Here is a 26,343-nt window from a genome sequence, read left to right as displayed (position 1 = left end):
GCTGCTTAAATTGTTTTCCAGTTACCTTTTTATTATTTCTCATATTTTTCTTCTGATAGGAGATACCTTTCTTCCCCACCCCCACCATATCAACCTTCTAGGGAAGGGGGTTTTGAAGGAATTTTAAGCTTTGACACAGGAAGAGGACCTAATTTTCTACCTTGGTTTATGATATCACTTAATCCTGATTTCTCCTTTTTGATGTACACAGTCATCTTGTGTTCTTTGGAATAATGCTAGAGAGTTTGAGAGTCCAGTAAAAGATAGACAAAAGTTATGTTTATCTTCATTTGATTGAGCAGATTTGGAAGAAAGCAATGCACTACTGGCTATAAATAATGAGTCCTAAGGATATTCATGACATTAAAGAGGAGGATTTCTGCCAGGTAAAAATGATGTGCTCAGTTATAGCATATGGTTACTTGGATCTCCTGAAGTTGGCACTTGGTTTGCTTGTTCTCATGTTGGCATTGGATAGGAACTGAAGAGTGCAGCGCCTTACAGAAAGTCTTATTATCACCTGTCCCTGCCAGCAAGCATGGCTGGGCTCAGAGAAGGCTTGGAGACCCTCCCTGAAACTGTGTGGAGGAGAGAGGGATTCAGCAGGCCCCCACACTAGCCCTGCGTGCTCTGCAGGGCATCCGTGTCACCAGCAAGGGGACGGGGCTCCCTGCGATAATGGCAATTGACACCCTTCTAAGGTTTTAATGAAAGAACACTGAGTGGAGTCAGAGACTTCCAGAGTTGTTAGCGCCTTGGCAGAAGTGACCCTTGTAACAACTTGAAAACAGCCCTCTCGGACTGATAGAGCCCATTTAAGACAAGCAGCATCCTTTTTGTCTGGTAGCTGATCTCCCTTATGGATGTGGTATCACCTTGGTGTATGTTTCCTTCCTCTGATCTTTCACTCCTACTCACTCTCTAGCAGTGTCTCTGAAACATACAAGGTTAGATAATAATAGAGCAAACACTTGTATGCTGCTAAGTCACTTCAGTCGTGTCCGACTCTGTGTGACCCCATAGACGGAAGCCCACCAGGCTCCCCCGTCCCTGGGATTCTCCAGGCAAGAACACTGGAGTGGGTTGCCACTTCCTTCTCCAATGTGTGAAAGTGGAAAGTGAAAAGTGAAAGTGAAGTCGCTCAGTCGTGTCCGACCCTTAGCGACCCCACGGGCTGCAGCCTACCAGGCTCCTCCATCCATGGGATTTTCTAGACAAGAGTACTGGAGTGGCTTGCCATTGCCTTCTCCAAAAGACTTGTATACTTACCACCTAATTTTATTAAATAATAATGTTCTGCCACATTTGCTCTAGATTTTTTGTTTTTTTTAACATAAATACATGGATGAGGCCCCTGGTGTCCTGTCATTTCCTTTCTTTCCTGTAAAGAGGTGATCATTATCATGAATTTGTGTTTTTCTTTCTTATTAATGTTTTTATATTTTTACTACTTATTTTTGCATCCACTGATACAAACATTATATAATATCACCTTCAGATTTCAAACTTTATGTAGGTATTATTGTATTGTTTTACATCTTTTTTTTAATGTTGACTAATTTTGAGTTATATCTACTTTGTTATACTTGATTTTATTTGCTTGTCTGGTTAGGTGCTATTACATTATAAGTGTTAACATTTATCCATTCTGTTACTGAACATTTATTTCCAATTTTTTTTTACTGTTAACCGTGCTACAGTAAACATTTTTGTACACTTCTGTTTGTGCAGAGTTTTAGGGTATGTATGTGGAAGTAGAAGTGGAGATTTATATTTCCAAAGTGGAAATACTTTCTCCACATCTTCACTGAACTTTGATTAACCTTAATTTTCTCACTCAGAGCTGGTGAAATGGTATTGTATTATGACATTTTAATTTGCACTTTCTGATTACCTGTGAGTTTAAGCATGTTTTATAACTCTGCTAGCTATTTAAATTTTCCCTTCTGCAATTTATCAGATTGTATAATTTGAACATATTTCAAAATAATTTGGTTCTTATTTGGTAAAGGTATGCAGATCAGTCTTATTGAAACAAATCTTGAGTTTGACAAGAATCTTTCATGCACGTACTCCGAGACTATGATTTTTGTACATCTCAGTGGCAGAAATGAATTTATGAGAACAAAACCCACTGAGCTAGTAAATATGTCCTAATACCTATCACTTTGTTCCTTGGGTGGAAACTGTGTCCAGGAAAGTGGATGCTCTGCTTATTACTTAATAGCTGGTATTTCTCTGTTCACTTGGATGATGAGGAAGGTGCCCATGTCATTTGCTGAAATTGATTGTGCAAATATAGTGATCCTGAAGATCAAGATACACAACTTGATTTTTATGAATGGAGAGAAAATAGGGGTAAGGAGCGAGAAAGTGAACCACTCATATGAAAGTGATAGAGTTGGATATAAGACAAATGAATAGATACAATTATATACTTACCCCTAAAATGGTGAGAATAGATATTATTTGCTTGGGGAATTCTTCCTGTTATTTCTAATTCTTGTTATAGTAAACTGCTTTTTTTTTCAATTAAGGTTGTGAATTTTTAATGTCATCACTATTTCTAAAACTCAGTGAACAGAAAAACTTTAATATCTCAAACAAAATGTCACTTAGAATCCATTTATAAAATGATTAAGCAAGGAAATCATTGACTTGAAGAAGAGGAATTTTTTTTCCCCCAGCATGGAGTTTCCTTTTTATTAATAAATTAGACTCCTTGTTAGCATGTAAGCACTAGTGGCACTGTAAATAGTTTTTGTCTATTTTGGTTGATTGAATGTGTGTTTAAAGTGATGCTCTGTTTTCATTTGCATTTACTGGCAATGGAACAATCTAATGACCTCCTCCAGTAGTATATGCCATGTTCACTTAATGTCTCGTCTGTTTCATGTGACCCAAATGTCCTGAGCTCTTCTCCCCTGATTCTGGGCTGGGAAAGTCTCAGGCACTCTTTGGCTTACACTGGGGGGCCCAGCATCCTTTTGTTTTGGGAAGTTATCTGGTTCTGATCACTTCTCTACTTCCTGTCTGTCCCCATTTAACCTCCAGGTTGTGGTACTATTCCATTATATGACTGTTGTCATATTATTTGTGTCCCAGCCTATGGTGATATTGTTTGGTATATAAATTAATATAACCTATCTTAGGGCCTGGGGTTTTAAGTCTTGACTCCCTGAAACATTGTTTTAAGATGAACTGATTCTTATGTGTTTTGGCTACCCACATCATTAGGCTAAAAAATCTTATCTGTATTGTCTGCCGTTTTCTTGCTGTCCCCTTTCTGTAGGACTTCTGTAACTCTGCTGTCTCCCTTCTGGAAGACTTTGACAACATAATGGTAACACCCCTGCTGTCATTCCTTATACTTTCTTTTCTTTCTTTTTTTTTTTAATTAAGTAAATGTTTACAGCATTACTCTTTGAACATCAAAATGAGAAGCAGGTTATTCCTCTATAGCTGGTAATAATTACAGTCTTCATTTCACTGTACTCACTTGGTTTATGTTTGAGACCGTGACACAAAATCATGAATGCATTGCCCATGTACACTTCAACAGAATTTATTTCTGGAAGTCGTCCCCTTTGATTGCCTTGTGCTTCCCATCATATACGTGTATGGTATAGAAACCAGTGAACGTTTGTGGCCTGGGCTTGGGAACATAGGTGAGTTCGTGCACCATCGTCTCAGTCCCACTTTCAAACCCATCTATTCCCAGCTCTTGCTTCTCTCTGTGGTAACTCAGATCATTAGTGGAGGAACGCATGGCATGCTGACTCATAGGCTAATGCAAGACAATGAAAACTGTGGTTATGAAAATGCCCTACTCATCACATCCCACTCACCGGTTCTTCCTAAATTCTCAACAGAACCCATCATCTCTGTTTTCTTTCCGGTATGGAGGAGATTTTTTTTTTTTGAGCATAGGTCTTGTGCATGCATGTCATAAGACTTCACCTCTTATCGCTTTGCCTGGGCTAGCTAAGAATGCATGCTTTGCACTAAATTACTTATAGGTTTCTATATCAGGTAGCCAACCCACAACATAAACCCAAGAAGCATTAGAATAAAACAGAGCACACATCTCAGATTTGAATGTAAGTCAACTTGTTTCACTACGAATTTAATGGGTAACATTTTCTGTACATTGATGAAAGTAACCTTAACTGCAAATACAACTTTGACAATATTTAGGTGATGAAATACTGCCATGCAGGCAATTCCACTAATTGTTCTTTAGGCAAAGGAAAGTTTGCAGAGTTTCCTGAAAACAATCAATTTTTCTATCAGTTTTTCCTGACATTTGTAATATACAGAGAGCAAGCAAAGTTTGTTAAAAGCTTGAATTAAACTTATCAAATTTTAAAAATACCTTGCATATAGTTTATGTTTGCTGTAGGGCAATTACTGTTCAGATGATAATGTAATTTAAACAATATAATTTGCATTTATCATTGATTTTACTTTCTAAAAAATAGACAAAATATTTTATTCATTAAGTAAAGTTAAAGGGTTATATATAACCTACATATTCACTCAAATAAATGGAAACGTGTGTATATATGTTTGCTGTCGTTTCACTATTCTTATCTTTCTTTAATAGTCTCCAATATTAGAAATTTAATGAATGCATATATTTGACTAATCAATATGCTTTAGTCATCATTTATGAGCACATTGACAGTTGTTTATTGTTATCGAGGTTTATTATTGAAGTGTGTTTATTTCAAAATGAACCTGCTTGTCCCAGTAGTTAATGTTACTGTTAATTGATCACCAACCAGGTCATATTTGATGTGAAAGCTTTATGAAAGAATCAAGCACAATGGTCAGCAAGATCTCTTTTAATTAAAGAATTTTCTGTGTATCTTTGTCTGCAATCAAAATATACCCGTGTAATGTGATGCCAAAGCTTTTAGTTCACACGGTTTGTTGTTTAACCTTGGAAGCCATTACTCAGTACCTTCCAAACAAGTAGTTTGAAACATTACCCACTGGTTCTCATTGGGTGACCTTTATTATTATTCCTAAATCAGCATTGTCAGAAACACAAAGCAGCATTTTCAGAGTCACAAAATCTGGCTGTGGTTTTTCAGGTACAACACTTCTCTCTCCTCACAACTCTTAAATAGTATTGGCAGGTTACTAAATAGGAATTTGAAAATATCATTACTAGTGAATTAAGTGGAGAGAAGTTTCCTGATCCTGAAGTGCTGCTGATTGTAATGCTTACTGTCGGCTAATTGGAGTCATAACCAATTCTCCTTTAGAAAGAGAGCCTCGCATTTTCTCAGTTGACTCAGAGAGTGAACTAATGAAAAGAAGATCCAGAAGATTGAAAATTGTCTTTGAGGACGATTTATCAAAAATTTTAAACCTACTGCATTAATTCATTTCCAGTCACGCAGGAGGTTTTCAGTCTGTGTCTGTCTGAGCTCAGATACTGTCTTGTCTAATTAAAAATAAAGCAGTAAGAGAGAGACTTATTCTTATAAAGGCCAGGAAGAAGAGTCATTGTTGAACAGCACAGCTTTTTAAAAAGTTTTTAGGAAGTGGAAATTTTAGAAAATAAAAGATTGCTATTTCTTATCCAGAGCCAAACCTAAAGCAAAGTGTTTAAAGACAAACATGGAAGGAATTTACCTTGTAGGAATTCGCAGGGTAGAGATGGGTTAATGTAGCTGTCAGAATTGCCCAGTTAACTGTTTCTTACTCCCTTGGCACTTGTAAATTGGGTACCTGAGCCAGGGAGCTGAAGCCAGACCACAGTGTGGCACCTGGCTAGACACAAATACTCCATCAGAAACCAGCCTCCTGAGCTGCCGTTTATACTCACAAAAACGTGAAGTTAACGTTGCCTCTGATTGTTTCAGTTAAGCAGAATAAGAGGGCAGTTGAGCTACTCTGTAGGTACTAATGAAAGAAGAAATCATTAGAATGACAGATGCTAAGAATTGAATTAAAAAGTGAGTTTTTAAAACAAAAGATGATACTGAAAAACATGGGGCACTTGGAAAGTACTTGGTAAACTAATTTATTTATTTATCTGGATCTCTTCTTTAGCAGATAAACTAAATTAAATTTTAGATTTCCTCAATAGATATTTATTCAGCACTTACTATACGCCGGATACAGTGCTAGGAACTGATTTTGTTTTAATGAAATGAAGCCTCGATAGTTTTCTGAAAATAGCAGATAAATAAATTACATGTGACAAAGGTGACCCTAAGTCATGATTTGCCAGGAGTGGTCTCTGGCCTGTCCCAGTCTGGATGGTACGTTATGTAGTCCCTTCCTGAATGCAGCAAAACCATCCTATTTATATTTTAAGACTTTTACTAACTTCCAATTTCTAGTTCTCTTACTTATTCCCACATTGGAGGATTGGCCCTCATTCAGCGTATTTTAAGTTAAACTCCAAGAGAGAGTAAAGGACAGGGAAGCCTGGCGTGCTGCGGTCTGGGGGTCTCAGGGCGGCTGAGCAGCTGAACAACAACAAAAGTTACTAAAGAACTTCTTGGTCGTCTGTTCTTTACTCAGCAGATTGAATATCTTCTACAAATTGAAATAATTTGTTCCTGGCATTATTCTGGGAAAAACCAGATAACAGCAGGAGGTCATTTCAGTTTGGGAAAAGAGGGATATTTTTCATTCAGGGCAAATAGGATTATAAAGCCCTTAGGGAGTGAGGTATTTAGAGCCCTTACCTCCGGCACTTAAGGAGTGAATTGGGCAAAAAATAGCATTGGAAAGAAACATAGTCTATTTATAAATAAGCAGTTTACCTTTGGACTAAAAATGGTTCACTGAAGAATGCGTGAATTATAGAAAATTTTACCCCTTCTTTGTTTTCAAAGTTATAATGCTTTTTCTTGAGTGTTAATTTTGTGATTTTAAAAATGAAAATAGTTTACATAGTTCTTAAATTTCCACAGTCTCAACTATCTGTCAATAAAAGAATGTTGCCAGTAACTCAGATACTTACCCTTTTAGTGTTTTGGGCCTCCTGTCCCCCCGCATATAAATCAGTTTCTTTTATAAGATTCTTTAGGAAGCAAAGGAAGAGTGAAGAGCTAGAAAAAGATCTGTAGATCTTATCTTGTTTACCTCCAAGCCAAAAAAGGGCATGGGCATTTTAGACCACTTAGAGATCTCAAGGTTCTAACTCACATAAATAATTCATTGTTCTTTTCTTGTGTAAAAGTGATAATTTATATGTGTTGTCCCCACCAAGAAGCACAGCAGTATGTTTCAGGGACTTTGGATGAGGCTGTCAGCGAGCACAGATTCGAGAAGTGTCATGTAAAGATCTGGTTGATTAATGGCTTACTGTTCGGAGGATTGAGCGCTACTTGGATAGGTCAGGGCGATCCTTGTATGCTCCAGATGGCCACACTGCCATGACATGTTCTCTCCTAGAGGGAGCTTGGGGTATTTTTCTGTGGAAGCAGTGACAGATATTTTTTTTCTTGGGCTCCAGAATCACTGCAGACGGAGACTGCAGTCACGAAATTAAAAGATGTTTGTTCCTTGGAAGAAAAGTTGTGACAGAGCTCGACAGCGTGTTATAAAGCAGAGACATCACTTTGCCGACAAAGGTCGATCTAGCCCAAGCTGTGGCTTTTCTAGTAGTCATGTGTGGATGTGAGAGTTGGACCATAAAGAAGGTTGAACTCCAGAGAGCTGATGCTTTTGAATTGTGGTGCTGGAGGAGACTCTTGAGAGTCCCTTGGACAGAAAAGAGATCAAACCAGTCAATCCTAAAGGAAATCAACCTTCAATATTCACTGGCTGGCTGATGCTGAAGCTTAAGCTTCAATACTTTGGCCAGCTGATGCAAAGAGCTGACTCATTGGAAAAGACCCTGATTCTGGGAAAGACTGAGGGCAGGAGGAGAAGGGGATGACAGAGGATGAGATGGTTGGATGGCATCGTTGATACGATGGGCATGAGTTTGAGCAAACTCGGCGAGACAGTGAAAGACAAGCCTAGCGTGCTGCAGTTCATGGTGTCGCAGAAGTCAGACACGACTTAGTGACAGAACAACAACAGGCAAATAGAGATATAATTACACTTAGTAATCAGCTAAGATCTCAGAGTATCATCATGGTACCCTACACTGGAATGTTACATTCTTGTTGAAGCTGTTATATATAGATACCATAGTAGATACTTTCAGAAATTTATGTTTGGTCCGTGTATGTGAGGTCAGTCACCTTAGGAGAGGCCAAAGTTTCCTAAATGCCCTCAAGTGATTTTATATGTGAGCATCAGAGAAAAATGCTTCACCATCCGATGTATGCATTCATTTCAGAATCTCATTAACAAGTCTTAATAGAGATTATCCTTTTGTTTTCTTATTGGGATGAATTTAAGAGGTTATATGTCCCTGAAGAATAAGCACCAGGTGAAATTGTAAATATTTTCATTCTTGATATCACATATGAAGGCATCTTATCATCATGGAAAAAACCCTGGGCTTTGGAGGCAGGCTCACGTGGGCGCTAAGGGCTTGACCAGGTTTAACCGGGTGAGTTTGCTAAGCTGCCTAGGCTCTCTGAGCCTGACTTTTCCTACCTGAAGAAAGTGAGGACTAAGTTCCCTCCCTGCAGAGTTCCTGTGAGAAAATGGAGATATGAATAAGAAGCCTAGTCCCTGGCATATAATAGATGCCTAATAAGTGTTGGTGTTCTCCCTCTTAAGCTGAATGTTTATACCTTTTTTCCTGCCAGAAATATCTGTGCTGCTTTCCAAGAACATTAAAATTGATTTTACATTACTATATTTTAAAACTTAAAAAAATGAGGACATCTAGAATATAAAATGGTACTAGAATATCCTAGAATAAGTCCTATTTCTTTATAATTAGTAAGTCCTGGAGAAAAGCAAGGAATGGTCAGAAGCTAGTCCTCTTTCTGTGATTAATACTGCACACTTCTGTGAAATGGCTTCTGCTGCCAAAACACAAAATACATGTAGCTGCTTTTAGGAATATAGTTTCCCCAGGCAAAAACATGTATTAAATTAAGACTGGTGAACAGATGTTAATTGGTTTTATTTTATATTGCAATTGGTTAGAATTGCATTTAATATTAACTTATTATAAAATTTAATTGGTTCTATTGATTATTAGAGTCATAAAAGGTAACTAAATTCTTCCCTTGCATACTTGGCTAAATAGGCAATTTTTAGGTCCCTCTGAAGAAATATCATTAAAAAGTCATGAAGACTGTATATGCCATTTGTTTGTACCACATGTTCTCTTAATCGATCGGCACAGGATGAGGCAAGTCTGTGGTTTCAGATTTCACACTTAAGAAACTCATGCCTTTTACTCTAGAGGGGCTGTACCCTGGAGTGTACAGGAAAGCTGTCTCAGGTTCTCTCTGATGAGCAGACCGTTGAATATTTTGATTTGTGTTTATGTGTGTCTTATCATGTGGGACAGGGAGGCCTGGCGTGCTGTGATTCATGGGGTTGCGGAGAGTCGGACACGACTGAGCGACTGAACTGAACTGAATCATGTGGGACAGCTGTAGTCTTCTTTGGAAGAAATAATAAGTGCAACAATCTCTAGTGTCAATAGGAAATTGATGAGAAATAGTATTTAATACGGTTGGAATCTGCAAGTGCTGTTCTCATGTAAGGTTTGGTGTCATGGGTTTTTGGGGTTATGAACCAGGAGCTCGAATCACACCCTTGCTATTATGATCAAGAGCCACCTTGGCTTTGTTTTCCAGGGCCAGCCAGGGGACCAGGCTGCTCTCTTTGCTGCTCAGGCACGGCCCTCCCCTCAGCTCCCCCAGTATCCAGGACTGCAGCAAGCACAGGTACCCATGTTTGCTTTGTAGATGCTACTGGGATTTTTAATGCTCTTTATTCGAAGGCGGGAACCAAGTAGGGTATCAGTTCCCTTATGGGGCATGGAACTTAGTCATGTCTTCTGCCTATAGATTATAATTGACATTTCACAGAAATCTTTACCAGTGATTATTAAACAAGTCTGGGTATTGATTAAAGGGCATAAAACATTTTAGGAAATTGTTAGAATTAGAAATATCAATTCATAACTTTATGTTAATAACTATGATAGATATTGAAATGGTTATTAGTCCTATAGTACTTACATTGTAATACATAATGATGTAATTTATGATGGAATTTTATGATGTTCAAAGACAGCTTCGAAGAGGAATCATGGTAGAATAAGAAGAAAATTGGCTTTGGCATCATACCTTGACAAAATTCCTGACAACCTCTAAGCTGTGTAACATTGTGAGAGTTACTCTAAGTCTTGATTTCTGTCTCTGTAAAATAGTAATGAACATTGTGGGGATTTAAGACCACCTATAGAACTAGTGGAGTACTAGATACTCGGTAGTTATTCAGCAAATGATAGGTTTGCCTTAATATAATGCAAATCTTGAGCTTTTTTATTCTAATAGTTTTGTCATTTCTGCCTCCACATCCTTTTACTCTACCCCTCTCATAATCAAGAAGCCAGGGATGTTGGCAAGACCTCTAGTTGGGGCCAGCAGTTCACACTGTGTCCACAGCTGAAAGGAAGGCTGAGATTGGCCTTCGTGGGCACCAAGCCTCATGGCCTGCATCCCTGTGTGCTGTCTGCAAGAAAGTCATTGTCCGTCACTCTATCTTCCAAGTCAGAGCCACTCAGTTACCTTGAAATGTGGTACTTAGAGGACCCGGAGAGTGGTCCTCTTCTATTTTAATCAGCACTCTGTTCTGTATATTATAGATGGTGATCCAGCAGAACCTAAAGCTTTTCATTTACATCAGGTGTCAAGATTTGAAGAAACAGCCACTATATAATGTTGAATGGAGAATTTGAGTATCCTGGTGATATTATAGAGTGCTGAAACAGTCTACTGTCCAACCAGAACTCAAGGGTATCAAATAGTCACCAATGACACCCTCATTGGGCTTTCATGGTGGCTCAGACTACCGGTAAAGAATCTGCCTGCAATGCAGGAGACCCAGGTTCAATACCTGGGTTGGGAATATTCCCTGGAGAAGGGAATGGCAACCCACTCTAGTATTCTTGCCTGGAGAATCCCATGGATAGAGGAGACTATAGTCTGCCATAGGATCACAAAGAGTCAGACACAACTGAGCAACTAACACTTTCACTTTCAGTGACACCCTTATTCTCTGGTTAATTGACTTTTCTTCTTTTTTGTTAACTGGTTCGTTACTATAGGCAAATTCATTAGGCCCAAGGAAGTGTAGTTTCATACCATACTAGAAAAGTGTACTCCATTATTTTTATTTGCCTTGAGTATGTGTAGCTTTTCTGAAACAGCATTAATGATGCTTGAAATCTGTTTAACACTGATATCATGTGTGCACGAGAGGTATGCATGCTTGCCTGATTATTTCTATGCAGAAACATGCCTTTCCTTTCCTGAAAACAAGCATCTGAGCTTAAAACTGATTGCTTAACCAAATGAGGATTCATGTTTTGTAATTGAACTTTCTGAATCAGTACACAAGTTCATCCTATAATTTTCTGACTCTTCTCTTGGCCTCCAGAGTAGTCTTCCTCATATTTTGAGTCAAAAGAGCCTTGGAGAACAGCACATCTCAGGGAGCTCCTCCTGGCTTTGTTTTTGCCCTGTGTGTCTTAGTGACAGGAAAGCTGGTAAATGGAAACGTTGACTTCTTCCCTTGTGCCTGCCTGCAGACCATGCCCCAGGGCTACACAATGTATGGAACCCAGATGCCTTTGCAGCAGACCCCTCAGCAGCAGGCTGGCAGCGTGGTCCTGTCTCCTACCTATAATTCCAGAACCTATCCGGCCGCTCACTCCAACCCAGCGCTCATGGAAAGACTCAGACAGATGCAGCAGCCGCCGAGCGGCTACGTTCAGCAGCAGGCGTCACCATACCTGCATCCCCTGACCGGCTCCCAGAGGTGATGCATGTGGAAATGATTACAGTGGTGGCCACTCAAATCCTGATCTTTACTGTGCTTCCCTTAGGACATGGTGTTTTATAATTGTTCTTATGAGCTTGCATATTTCCATATCACTTTCATTCTGTCGTCTCATTTTTAGCAGCATCCAGATTGTGGTTCAGAAGAAGCAATGCCTCACCTTGTTTATTTCATTCAAGGCTTGTTGTTTGACGCACATCTCCCTTAGAATTTGTGTAATATTTTTTAGTGATAACACTATGTTAGCTCCAGTGTTCTTTTTTTCCTTCTCTTTTATAAAAAGGTTTTAAATTGTTAAAACCTTTTTTTAATTGATAAAAAAAATTGATGCTTATCCCTACCAATGCCTTACTAGAATATGGTGATTGGCACCTTAAAGCCTGTGATTACAGTTCTCATCCTATGTGGTGTGCACAGCAGTTCTGTTACATATCTCAGTTTTTACCTTTTCCACTTCAGAAATGGCTGGCAAATCAGGGCCATGAATGTCTCTTACTCAGTTCTTGGTTAGCTGGAAGTTGTAGACATAGTGTATAACTGAACTGTCCGTTAGAGTAGCTACTAGCCACGTGGGCTGTTTTAATTTAGACTAATCAAAATTAAGTTTAAAAATGTTGTTCCTCAGTTCTCAGTCACAGTAGTAACATTTCAAGTGTTCATTAACCATATGTGGCTAACAGGACCAGCTTTGAAGATATGTGATCTGTGCAGTCAGGCAGGGCTGTGTGTTTAAAGAGGCCTGTGTGGTCGCTGTTAATGCTCTGCTGTCACTCACTTGAAATTCTTACTCATTTTTTGATCGGAGAGCCCTGCATTCTTGTTTTGCCCTGAGACCCAGAAATTGTGTAGCCAGTGGCTGTCTTACTGGACAGCACAGGTGCAGTCACTGTAGAATGTTCTGTTGCATGGCATCAGTCTAGGAGAATTGAATTCCCTGCAGAATGTCGGAATGTTGCTCTCCCATGGACAGCAGCTTTGCTCTTGTGTGTTACTGTCAAAGAGTGCAGGTCAACTCCAAGTAATCACTGTTTGGAAAATTGGCACGGTTGATGGCAGCACATTTGGGAACATGAATAAATTTAGAAAACATGCATTGTATTTATTATTTGTCTAGTAAGTGCCAACATACCATACTGCCTAAGAAATTGAACTTCAGAGCCCCAAAGTTCTGGGTTTAAATCCCACCTGTGCCATTTGCCGTCTTACTACCTTTGGTAAATTACTTCTCTAGCTCTGTTTTCTCACTTTAAAAGTAGGGCTAACAAAACTGCTGAATGCGAAGGAGGGCTGTAGGGGTAGTAAACGAAATAACAGATTTCAAATTTTTCCCACAGCGCCTGCTCCAGGTAAAATGCTCAGTTAATGTCACTTATTAGAAACTATCAGAACATTTTTAAAAAGCAATTTATCCATGTTTCAACCTTACTGTAAGTAGTAAGTATACTTGCTGTCCTTTGTCAAGTGATACCATGTGTCCCTGAGAATCTAGGTGACCTTAACCTCTGGTCTTTATTGCATTTGAATTGTTCAAAGTGATTATTGAACATGATGGTTTCTTTGTGAGTGTATGTACGGCTCCCACGGCACTGACTAAAAACTTTGACAGTATACTTGGGCCTGAAAACAAGTTCTTTCTTCTTTACCAGGCTGAATCATCAGTCGCTTCAGCAGAGCCCTCTGGTGGGTGGAGGAATCGATGCGGTGCTGACATCCGCACATCCAAACCTTCCCTCAGTGCCCTTGTCTCAGGACCCGATGAGACCCAGACAGCCACAGGTTCGACAGCAGCAGAGGCTCCTCCAGGTAGGGGGCTGGAAGTGAGTGAATCGTGGGTAGAATCCTCAGCAGCCTTAATAAATAACAGATGCTGCAGACTATAATTTCTGAGTTCCAAGGAATCCTGTGTATTTGACACTAGAAGCTAAATTGCTCTCATTTAGTTCCATTTTGGAGAAGGCAATGGCAAGCCACTCCAGTACTCTTGCCTGGAAAATCCCATGGATGGAGGAGTCTGGTGGGCTGCAGTCCGTGGGGTCGCTAAGGATCGGACACGACTGAGTGACTTCACTTTCACTTTTCACTTTCACACACTGGAGAAGGAAATGGCAACCCACTCCAGTGTTCTTGCCTGGAGAATCCCAGGGATCGGGGAGCCTGGTGGGCTGCCGTCTATGGGGTCACACAGAGTCGGACACGACTGAAGTGACTTAGCAGCTTAGCAGCAGGAAAGTATCAGCGGAGAAGGCAATGGCAACCCACTCCAGTACTCTTGCCTGGAGAGTCTCAGGGACGGGAGCCTGGTGGGCTTCCTTCTATGGGGTCACACAGAGTCGGACATGACTGACGTGACTTAGCAGCAGTAGCAGCAGTTCCATTTTGGCAGGGGTCTTCCTTCCTCTGTGCATCAATCAGGTTGTGGTAGGCAGGAGAATACATAATGTAGACGTCCCTTTGCCATTCCCAAAGGTTTGGGAGGGTAACTGGATGCCTTTATCTTAATAGTGTAAGCCTCAGTTTCCCCAGTCACTGTTTCACTACAGACCATGTGATTTGAGTTCAAAATTTCTTGTGTGTGTTTTTCTTTTTTTTAAATTGAACTATCCGGAGTTTTCATCATATTTCCAGAGGGGCCTGTAATGCCTGTAAATGTTCTGTTTAACATCTCTAGTCTGATTGGATTGTGAATTTGGAGTGACGTAAGGAGGATGTTTCAAGGGGATATTTCATCTTGTCTCTGGTAGTATCCAGACAAAGTTATCCCTTTGCTTATTCATCATAAACATTTGAGTCTCCTAAATAAAGAACTCTTCCTCTTGACACGTTTTGACTTCTGCCTCCCTTGTTTAGGAAATGCAAGCTATTATGTTCGCCAGTTCCATTTGTCTTTATTATCAGCAAGCTTGTCCTGTGTTATTGGATTGGAAATTGCTTGATGAGTCTATACAGTGGACTCTAACCTTATCAACAATCCAACTTAAGATGCACTGTCTTTTTATGTATTTCTAAGAAAGAAGAAGAAAGCAATACCAGGAATGGGAACACCAGTAAAACTGGGGTACCCAAGGGTTACAGTCTTAATGTGAGGTCAGTGAGAAATAAACCAGTCATGCAGAAAGGGGCAGCAGAGAAACTTTCATGTCTCAACCTTGACACCGATGGTGGGAAGAAAATATTTGAATAATTAGCTGAAATGCATTTCAGATCTGAATTCAGTATGATCCAAAGAATTCTGGTTGGCAGTGCCATCAGGTGGACAATTGAAGCCAACACAAGTCTTCAGCAAAACTGTGCTTCACAATTATAAGATGCTGTGAATTACATCCCAGTTTTTACTGTTAACATGTGGAAAATTTAGAAAACAAATGGTAATTGATTTCAGGGAGCGTGGCCTACAGATGGCCAACCCCACTCACTGCATACACATAATCTCCACCGTGGTCAGAACCCCTCTAATCTTTAGCTGTGTCATAAGTAAAATGGAAGTGATTATAGTGCCCACTTCTTACATGTATAGTGAAAATCTAATAAGAAAATACAAGTAACACACTTATTTGGTAATACTATTGTTAGTATGACTATTAATACTTGTGGTGATATTTCCTTGAATCACAGTTTTCCCCAAGTTCTGAGGATAGGTTTCAGAACTGGTGTTTACATTTTCCTCTGTTTTAAAATTTCTCATTTCCAAATCACGGAGGAAAGTTGTTACATTATTTATTTACCGCTTCCTATCTTCCACTAGTATTTTTTACTGCAAATTTTGAGAATCTTTCCTATTGGTTACTGTGTACTTTTTAACCCAGTTCACATGATAGTGTCCTTCTAATAATTTTTTTCATTACCAGCACATTCCTTGGAGATTAGGAAAACTGATTTGTTTCTGCATCCAATTATTCCTTTTTTGGTGATTAGCTTCCTCCATAAAGACACAGATTAATGATTACAAAGTTGGGCTGACTTTTCCTGAACAGGCTAGCAGAGAGCCCAATGGAGAATTTCCTTCCTATTGCAGTTGCTGTATTTCTGATCCAACTTGTATTTTTCATGGTGGAAATGGCCCACCTAGACCTCCGCTCGGATTCCAAATCCAGGACCCTTGTCACTTGGAGAAAAGTGCCGTCTGCCAATAGCCATTGACTCCCTTGCCCTAAAGAAGATAGTTTGGGAGGGAGTATGGCAACCAAGTGGAAAATGCAGACGATGCAAAGAAGTCTGGTGCCAACATCATCAACACGAAGTGCTTGGGTGGAGGAGACTTTAAAGTTCCAGACAAACTACCTCCAACATTTTCTGCTTCTCTGTGCTGTCCCACCAGATGGATGTCTAGTTTATATTTCTTTTGTGACTTGGAGGTGTTTTTCAAGAGCCATAGATTTGAGCCAACATTCATGGACACAAGCTTACAATTTTATGTTGGTAATTTACACCAGAATTTCTCACATCTAAATCTTTAAAAAAAAGAAAAAAAAAATTCAGGAGTTCCTTTGGGTGTCATAAGGGTTGAAAAGATAACTAGTGAGCAGTCCTTGTCTCACCTGGTAGCATAAGATGGGATAAAATACGTAGAAGGGCAAATGGCACTAAAGGAATGGAAATGGTTAAGTACAAAGAATGTCCCTGGACGGTGTCAGGTGGTTTAGACTGATCACTGTGACTGCAGTAGAGGAGATCCTTAGTGTTGGAGTAGTCTGAGAGTGTGTGGAGGAGCAGACTTGGGTATTGCCCTTGAAGGATGAATGATGTGTGGCAGGAAAAAGATGGAGGAGGCAGGTGCACGTCATCTTTGTTAGGATAGAATAATCAGATAGAAGGTATATTGGGAAAGGAAATTGAAATGATACTGTGGTGGTGGTTTAGTTGCTAAGTCATGTCCGACTGTTGCGACCCCATGAACTGTAGCCTGCCGGGCTCCTCTGTCCTTGGGATTCTCCAGGCAAGAATACTGGAGTGGGTTGCAATGGCAATGGCCTTCCTTCTCCATGGAATGATATTAGCCTCCTACTTTAGCTGTGTAATTCTTTTTCTTTCTTTCCAGATGCAGCAGCCCCAGCAGCCGCCCCAGCCCCAGCAGCCGCCCCAGCCTCAGGGGTCCTCTCAGACTCAGAGTCAGACCCTTGGTCTGCAAACAATGCAGCCCCAGCAGCCTCTGGTAAGGCCTAGCATTTCAAAACCAAACATGTGGGTTTCTTCTTCTTTTTTCTTTTTTTGCTGGGGTTCTTCAAAGGCAGATTTTTTCATGTCCCCTAAGATTGTTAAGAACTGAAAAAACCTAAATATACCCTGCCAGTTTCTTCCCTAGAACTTTATCAGAGAAGGATTGTGTTACTGTTGTACTCAGTATATTTGTTTTCATGGAAGGTATAAATAAATATTTAGGGTTCAGCAGGTCATATAATTTTTCCTCTTCAAATTTCTTTAGACCTCTCCATTCTATGGACTAATTGTTTATAATGAGAAACCAAGTTTTTTGTAAACAGTGTTAAAAAGATACCTTACAATGGGTATGCTTATAGTATTATCGTACTTGGCTGTGAGTTTCCTTTGAGTAATCCCAAAGAAACATGAGACTACTTTCGAAAGTATTATCTTTATTGATGTGAAAGAAACTCCCAATTTTAGCCTGTGTAAGCATTTGCTGCAAGAATTTTCATGGAATTCATTTCATGTAATTTCGTGAATTTTTCATGTAATGTTATAATTTTCTTCTGTGGCTTTGTAAACCAAATTCTGAAATGTTATGCATAGTATCAAACAACGTGTGCCAAACCTCAATAGTTTTTACTTTTGCCAGTGCCATATCCCTTCTTTATTATTTACCTACTGTTTTTCATTAAATTGCCTCTTTTCCTATTTCCTTGAACATATTCTAAAAAGAGGCGTTTTATCACTGCTATCAATGGTAGTGGGCACGTCACTTGTCATGTGTTGGAAATACCTGTGAAAATAAGTACTTACTCTGCAGGTAATTCAGCCCCTGGAGTTGGGTGAGTGAGTGCCATGCCTGAGATGAGCTATGTGACTGCATGTCTCTCATACTTTGGAAAACACTGATGTAGATTCTTTTCCAAGACAGAATTTGAAAGATGGGTGGTTTTTCAGTTTTTAGTAAGAAGGAACAGTCTGGCCAGGTCTCTAGTATATTAGGTGGGATAGAGTGGAGTTAGGTGGTAATGGGCTGATAATGCCCCCATAAGATGGAAAATAGGACACCTCGAGGGAATTTAATACACCCCAGCATTGGCCCGTTTGATCTTCATTTTTAAAGAAATCCTTGAAATGTAATAGACTGCAGTCATGAAATTAAAAGACGCTTGTTCCTTGGAAGAAAAGCTATGGCCAACCTAGACAGCATATTAAAAAGCAGAGACATTAGTTTACCAACAAATGTCCATCTAGTCAAAGCTGTGGTTTTTCCAGTAGTCATGTATAAATGTGAGAGTTGAACTATAAAGAAAGCTGAGTGCCAAAGACTTGATGCTTTTGAACTGTGGTGTTGAAGAAGACTCTTGAGAGTCCCTTGGACCACAGGAGATCCAGTTTGTCAATCCTAAAGGAAATTAGCCCTGAATATTCATTGGAAGGACTATGATGAAGCTGAAACTCCAATACTTTGGCCACCTGATGCAAAGAACTGACTCATTTCAAAGATCCTGATGCTGGAAAAGATTGAAGGTGGGAGGAGAAGGGGACGACAGAGGATGAGATGGTTGGATGGCATCACCAACGTGATGGACAGGAGTTTGAGTAAGCTCCACGAATTGGCGATGGACAGGGAACCTGTCGTGCTGCAGTCCATGGGTTCGCAAAGAGTCGGACAGGACTGAGTGACTGAAATGACTGGGAAAAAAAAATAGATTCTGTCACAAAGTTAAAATTATATGACTGGGGTGGAAATTAACTTCAAACTATTTTCGTTATAATTGTTAGCAGAAGGTTCACATATTTAGAACTGAGAGGAGACCCAGGTCCCATTTTGTACTAGAATTAAGTGTATCTCATGCAGCAAAATTTAGTACCTTTCTATTCTTCTAATAGTTTTATAAATGTTTAATAATTTTTTGTGTGTAGAGAACATATATCACACATTCAGGGTTGACTTCTAAGTCAGTACTGATACGTTTTAATGCAGCAGGTTGTATTAAGACACTTCCATCCCAGGGACTGAGTGGGTCAGTCAGGGCAGGCTCATGATTCTTCTTCAGTGTATTCCAAGGAAAATAATTCAGAGAAACAAAGACCTCCATTCACAGTCATCTAAATAGAAAGTAAAATCCACAGTAGGCTTTTTTTTCTTTTTTTTTTTAGCTTTTAAAAAGCTACCTTGAGAAGCACAATGTTTTATTTTGATATTTAGAGCAATACATTATAATTTGCTGCTGCTAGTTGCTTCAGTTGTGTCCAACTCTGTGCGACATCATGGACTGTAGCCCGCCAGGCTCCTCTGTCTATGGGATTTTCCAAGCAAGAGAACTGGAGTGGGTTGCCATGCCCTCCTCCAGTGGATCTTCCCAAACCAAGGATTGAACCCAGGTCTCCTGCATTGCAGGCAGATTCTTTACCACTGAGCCACCAGGGAAGCCCAATACATTATAATCTAGTCAGCAGCTGTTCGTACAAAGGCAGATGTGTTGTACATCCTAAGTTTTAAGATGAACTGAGAAACTTATCACTTAGATTGATAGACTTCAGATAATTTCCAAATTAGAAGTTATAGGGATGATCAGTGATCTCCGACTTTTGCATTAGTATACTTCTTTTTTGCATACTTAATTACAGCATGCTTATTTACATATCCTCTTAAGCTTATTACCATAATGCATGTTTTGTCATTATGAATAGCTGTGAAGTCAGTCCATGGTATTCCTCTGCTATTACTTGTTTAACCACCCTACCTACTGTTGAACATTTAGAGCATTCCTAGTTGCAAATTAGTGATGCTGGGGAAATTTTGTTATATATTCCATTGCTCTTTTTTTGGTTTCTTTTTTTTTCACTGAGAAGAAAATCTAGTGCAGATTAAAAAAAAAAGAAAGGCTCAGTGGAAGTTGCTAGTTAGCTTGCAAATGAATACATGGTAAATACTCTGAAATCCACTGGCTGCTGGTCCTCTCTGTGTTTGCCATCCGGAACACATTGTTCCGTCCACGTGCCCAGAAGAGGGGCCTGGGCAGTGCCGCAGTCCGTTCTGCTAAAGCTGGTAGAGAGGAAGGTTTGTGTTCTGTCCATCAGAGGAAGGCCTGTCTGTCTGTGGAGCCTGTCAGTCGGCAGTGCAGATTTAAACTAAGTGGTGCCTTGGTACTTTGTCCCTTTGCTCACTGATAGGGGTGTCACAGGTGTCAGGACACAGCTGGCAGGAGGCGAGGGCTGTGTTTCCTCACTTTGGTGTCCTGGAATCCAGAAAAGCACCTGGATCTGGATAACTCATTTGTTGGATGTCATAGCAATGGAGGAAAACACCCAACACATTATTCCTAAGCAAAGGAAAACACACTAGAGATTTGACTCTGCTTCTACCCTGCCATCTCCAGGGTGCACCCCCCGTCCCCGCTTAGAAGTCAGGAGGTCAGTGGGCCAGCACTCCATCCTGAGGTGGGTTGGGGATGGGCCTGAGGAGGTAAGTTAATTAATTCCAATGTGTATCTGATTAAGATAACCTTGCATCAGAACACATCCTTTGTTAGGACAGTCATAGGCCCAGCTGAAAGAAGTAGGGGAGAGGTAGAAAGAAAAGGAAAACTAGAGTGACAATCTGAAGGGTAAGGAAAAAAGTAAATCAGCACTATGAATGATGTTAATCAAAGGTGACTTTACTTCTGCCACATAGGTTTTTTTCCCTCTCTTTGGAATAAGTACCGCAGTTTCTTGTATCAACTTAATGGCTGGAACCAGGGCACTCAGGCCCTCAGATTGTTCTGCAGACGTAGGACTCCGGAAGCCAGCGCCTCCTCAAAGTGTGGTCCTCCTCGGTGCCTCTCTGGTCTCACCCCTACCCAACTGCCCTCCTCCACCAAGCAGGAAGGTGCAGTCCCAATGGGGTCCAGGCCTCTGCGCCCACGCTCTTGTCTTCACTCACCCAAGGCCAGGCCTGTGGTATTTGACCCAGTCCTCCCCCCTGGCAGCTTTCAGTTTGCAGCTGCAAATGGTTTGTAATGTAGTGATACCAACTAGTCAGCTGGTGATGGGTGAGGGAACAAGGATATGTGAACCACTGGGCACTGCTGGACTCCTTCCTTGGGGCTCCTCTAGTAAAGGCTGTCCCCACCTGGAGATGGGTTTGGAATGGATCAGGCACTTTCAGGTGAAGGCCAGGTGTGGACCAGGCGTGGCTGCAGGCTTTCTGTTCTTATCTCTGATGGGTGCTGACTCTCTCCTTTTTCCCGATGACAGTTCCCTAGGCAAGGCTTGCAGCAGACCCAGCAGCAGCAGCAGACGGCCGCCCTGGTGCGGCAGCTCCAGAAGCAGCTTTCCAGTAAGTAAGCTCCTTCAGAAACACACGGCTTCCAGGATGTGGAGCTACACATGCTTGGCTGCTCCTCAAAAACCACAGTCTTCCTCGCCGCTTTCCTGTTTGCTTTAGTCCTGGCTGTGTTCAATCTTGTTTTGAAGGCTTCTTTTCCTCCAAAAGCCCCAGTCTTTTCCTTGAGTTCAGCAAAGATGTTTTCCTATTGCTTCCATCTGAGTCTAGGAATGTTTCTTTCCATTTGGGGGACCCCAAGAAACAACAGTTTCTTTTCTTGCAAAGCTAGATGCCCTCGAGAGCATCTTGGCTGATGCCCTCAAGTGTACTAGGGGACAGGTTCGGGGCCCCCAGGCACTATGACTTTACATGTATTAATTCACTTAATTTCTAAACCACCTCATGTTAGTCACTTAGTTGTATCTGACACTTTATGACCCCATGGGCTGTAGACCGTCAGGCTCCTCTGTCCATGAGATTCTCTAGGCAAGAATACTAGAGTGGCTTGCTATGCCTTCCTCCAGGGGATCTTCCCAACCCAGGGATTGAACATGGATCTCCCACATTGCAGGCAGATTCTTTACCTGTGATGAGGTATTGTTGCTATTCCCATATTACAGATGAGAAAACAACTAGAGAACAGGGACACTGACGTGTCTGCCCAAGGTTACTCATTCAACAGCTGGGACTAAAACTCAGAGTGACTTGTTCCAGAGCCACCTTTTAACCACAGTATCGATTCTGCTGCCTGACATTAGCAGTAACACTGGTCTCCTTTGTTGAATAAGGGTGACTAAGCTGAGCTGTCCATTGCACATCTGCAGAGGGCTCTGTTTATGCCATAGTCTGTTTGCATAGGGCCTCTGGATTTGGATAGTCCCACCAGAGTTGTGTGAGCAGTAGCTGTTTCTAAGCCTGTGTCATTTTTTGAACCTGTGCATGGTTCTTTGTGCGCGTAGACATATGTGCATAGGCATACACTCGTGTCTCATACACGCAGCCTGTCTCTCACGTGCATACACTCTTGCCTAGTTCTCTCTGATGTATCTATGGCCATTTGCAGAAAACTGCCCACTTCAAGCTATTTCTCTTTCAAATATTATAATGTCAGTGTTAAAGTAGAATCTCTGATGTGCTTTTATGAAGTTTTGAGAACCTTTAATATTTTATTTTAACAGTTCTATGATACTTAACAGTTCTTTTTAATGTTAGCATTTAGGTGGTTCAGGGATAGAGACTTTTGATGGGCCAGTTACCCACATCCCAAGGCCTTTTGCTGGCAGATATGGGGCCGTGATGTAGAGCTGGTCCCTCTGCAGAATGAATCCAAGGGTGCTGTTAAGACCTGGCCACTCAAGTGTCTGTCTAGTGTTGGACTCCCAGGCCAGTCTGTTCTCCTGTTCCTGAGGCTGGTACTGAAAGCAGTGACAAGTGCATACCATCTATCTGTAGCATAATTTTGCATCTTCAATTTTGTTTGAATTTCTTTCTCTCACTAGGTAACCAGCCACAGCAAGGAGTGACTCCCTACGGGCATCCTTCACACTTCTGAGTCTGGAAGAGGACAAAGATACAAACTTTTTTGTTTGCACTGAAAAATAGAAAATCACATTTAATGCATTAGTCATCTTTAGAAATGTCTGTTTTTTCATTTCTTTGAAGTTTTCCTGTATTTTACGCCACATTTCATACAAAGGTGTTGAAACAAAAAGGAAAGGAAAGGCTGTGGTTTGGTTTCATTTCATTCAACTTGAAAAGTAGGTTTAGAAATGTAGATCATGTGGGCCTACTGCAGGAAGAGTTTGGTAGCAGACTTTTTAAAATTGGTGCTCTTACTGAATCTCATAGTTATAGAAAGAATGAGTTATGGTGGATTTAAAATATTTATGTATTAATTGATGGTGATTTTTTTTTTTTCTTTTGCAAACTGTGCTGGACCAAACTACTGATTTGAAATGCATGTCAGATCTTGACAGGAAGGTGATCCATTTACTCTGCAGTCACCTTTGGTGACTTTGGTGGTGACCACCTTTGGTGGTGAAGTGGACATCTATTTGCATTGCTCTAATTTAAAATATTTGTAATTTCATAAGCACTTTATGAACTTTGTTCTTATTTATGTAGGATTTTTCTTTGCTTTTGTTGTGGTCAAAAGGTGCTGAAACAGATTGTTGCTTAGAACTTAAACTTCTTAGACCAAGAACTTAACCCAAGGCTTCTGTGAGAGCCACCCTGAGGTACATAGAAACCCGTTAGAAGTAGCTGTACTAAATTTTTCCATGACAAGATCATTGACCAGAGTCTTTGTGAAGGTACAGCATGTAAATTCTAAAGGCTGCAATGAACCACAGTGGAATTGATCCAACTATTTGCCAGATTTGGCAAAAATGACTCTGTCCAGTTTTGGTTCTCCAGAACCCTTATGCCAACTTGAGAAAAAAAAAAAATCTCACAGCTGGCCTGAGATTCCACAGTGCTCAAACTTGACATGGTTTCCAGAGTATGGCCCCCAAGTCCAGAGGGCTCTGGTTTTCATAAGAGATGTATTTGCTGTTTATTTTATATGGTAAGTATTTGCTATTTTAAATTTAATTATTAATGTTGGTGTCTGTCTTGGTTGTGTATTGCATATACTGTATTTATAAATTGGTGCAAAAAGCACAAGTAAAGTAAATTATACATCAAATTTATTATAAAGAAATAGTAACTATTTTAACTTTGTTCAAGTATGTGGTAATTTGCTCCTATTAGAGTAAAAAATACAGTAAATTATTATCAGTTTGTGTAACTTAAGAGTATTCCATATAATATTTTTTTAGACTTAGATGCATAAAATTTTGAATGTGAAAAATTGCAGGGCATTTTGAAACATGTGGGGGATATTTTCCCATGTTCTGTGTTAATTCATTTTCTTTTACCATATGAATTTACATGTAATATAGTCGCACATACTGTGAATAGATTTGTCTATAATAAGCAAACCATGTAGAACTACTTTTTTTAAATGTAGCTGGTACAACTTCAGTAGATCATTTCCTTTGCAAATCATTATATAAATAATTTATATCTTCCTAGGTGAGTTACTCATTGCAAAGTTTGACTCATGCAAATGACCTCAAATCCATGTCCGCTTACTTTGCTGTGGCAGCATCCATGTGAACTGCTTTGTACACTGTGAAACAATTTCACTCCAGCCCACTCATTTCATGTTTACTCTGGGCTGAGAAAGACTTTGCCAAAACATTAAAGACCATTCTTTTCACTAAATTAACATGTTCTATCTGCTTTCAGATGAATCTTGACATTTCAGCTAGTTTTGTATATCCGGTTTGGTTTTCTTGTTTTATTCCCCTTTTCAGAGTGATAGAGTTCATAAAGTTATTTTTCTTCAAAGTAATATATAACGACTGCCTTGGCAAAAACAACCGAAATGTGAATGTCGTGCCTAGTGAGTACGAGTCATGTTCTGTCCTGATTGTTATTTTTCTTCTTTTTAAGAATTACTGGTGTTTGAAATGCCACTTTCAGTTTGAACCGTATATATTTGTAGCTCAATATTGCAAACAGCAGTAAGACTGTTTCAAGAATGAGTGTTATAATTGCATAGCATTTGTATGCACTTTATATTTTGCAGAAGTTAGTGAAGTTAATTTATTAATCATTTTGCACATGAAGGCTGTGGGGCATACCTTTTTGTTGTTGTCTCCTATTTTTTAAGTGGGAAAGCTAAGATATGGTAAGGCTGTTTGATTTGAAGATTCTACAGAGAGTTGAGGAAACACCTAGAACCGATTTTCCCCTGTGAACTATATGGAGAGAATTTTCCACCTATTCTTACATTTCCTCCCACTTAATCCTCTCTCATGTGAGTTTTCTTTTCTTTTTAGAGTATGCATTAATTTATCTTGAAATGATCACAAAGGATAACCCTATCCTTCAAGAACCTGGTAATTTGCTTGGTGAGACAGACAGGAAGTTATCTTAGGAAAAATGGAGCCCCCAGTTCCCCTTAAAGACTTTGAAATAGAATGGAGCTGGACATAGGAAGCCCTTCCATATACTTGTTTACACTGTAGGCCCCTCCCTAAAAGGGTTCCATTTATCCTCTGATTTCCATTTATCCTCTGATTGATCCCTCTTGGCCCAGAAGTAGAATGAGATCTCTGTTAGAATGAGTATCCTTTGACCACTTGTGGTCACCGGATACCAAGATCAGAGAAAGTAGGAAACAGGTTACCTCTTTAGGTGGAGCAAGCCGAAACTTGGTGTGATGAAGACACAGTGAAGTGTCCCCACCCCCCATCTTTCTAAAATGATACACAGGGGCAAACATAGTTCTCAGTTTTGTGTGCTGAGATACTTGAGCATGACTGATGGCATTTTCTCATTTTTCTTTTATTAAGGCTCCTATAATTCTTCTTAAATAGTAGACAAATATTTAAATAGATGCTGGAGAAATTACACTGGAAAATGCTAGCCTCTGGAGTTAGGAAAGATTAATCATAATGTCCTTAAATTAATTCAGGTTGAATTAAGCATGTGATATAAATAAATTCAGTGAATTACAAAAAGCAAGATTTTGTAGAGTTGATCATATTTTCAGTACAGTGACACTCTATTATATGTATTCAATCCAAATTTTCCCAAACATTTCCCCACCATGTAAAGGATGCTCACTTAATGAAATAAATACTCATAAGGCAGTGATTCCTCCTATGAAGATTTTCCTTATGAACAATTCCAAACCAGGGGTGCCTGAGCTAGATTTTGAAGTTATAAAGAAGTCTCGATGTATTTTAAAAGCTTTTTAATGGCTTTATTTGGGATAGATGTTATCAACCCCCTTTTCACATGTTTGATGTGTGGGTGTTAAGTTGCTTTTTACAAGAGGAAAAGTCAGCCTGCATTTATTTTTAAATGCAGTTATTAAA

The 26,343-nt window shown here is 39.9% G+C and overlaps 1 protein-coding gene across 1 annotated transcript in view; it reads left to right on the top strand.

Annotated features, from left to right (window-relative positions):
• Positions 1–26,208, top strand: part of MED12L (mediator complex subunit 12L) — a 378,565-nt gene extending 352,357 nt beyond the window's left edge. The window contains exons 41-46 of the mRNA XM_088839846.1: positions 9,744–9,833; positions 11,705–11,934; positions 13,602–13,758; positions 16,991–17,104; positions 21,343–21,424; positions 22,912–26,208. Of these exons, the coding sequence (XP_088695972.1) occupies positions 9,744–9,833; positions 11,705–11,934; positions 13,602–13,758; positions 16,991–17,104; positions 21,343–21,424; positions 22,912–22,964 (726 nt within the window). The 3' untranslated portion in view covers positions 22,965–26,208. The remainder of the gene's footprint in view (positions 1–9,743; positions 9,834–11,704; positions 11,935–13,601; positions 13,759–16,990; positions 17,105–21,342; positions 21,425–22,911) is intronic.
• Positions 26,209–26,343: the final 135 nt, after the last annotated feature.

Source organism: Moschus berezovskii, chromosome 1 (genome assembly GCF_049115385.1).
Source record: "Moschus berezovskii isolate FMDL1 chromosome 1, NW_MosBer_1.0, whole genome shotgun sequence".
NCBI lineage: Eukaryota > Metazoa > Chordata > Mammalia > Artiodactyla > Moschidae > Moschus > Moschus berezovskii.
This window is presented reverse-complemented; position numbering and strand designations above follow the sequence as displayed.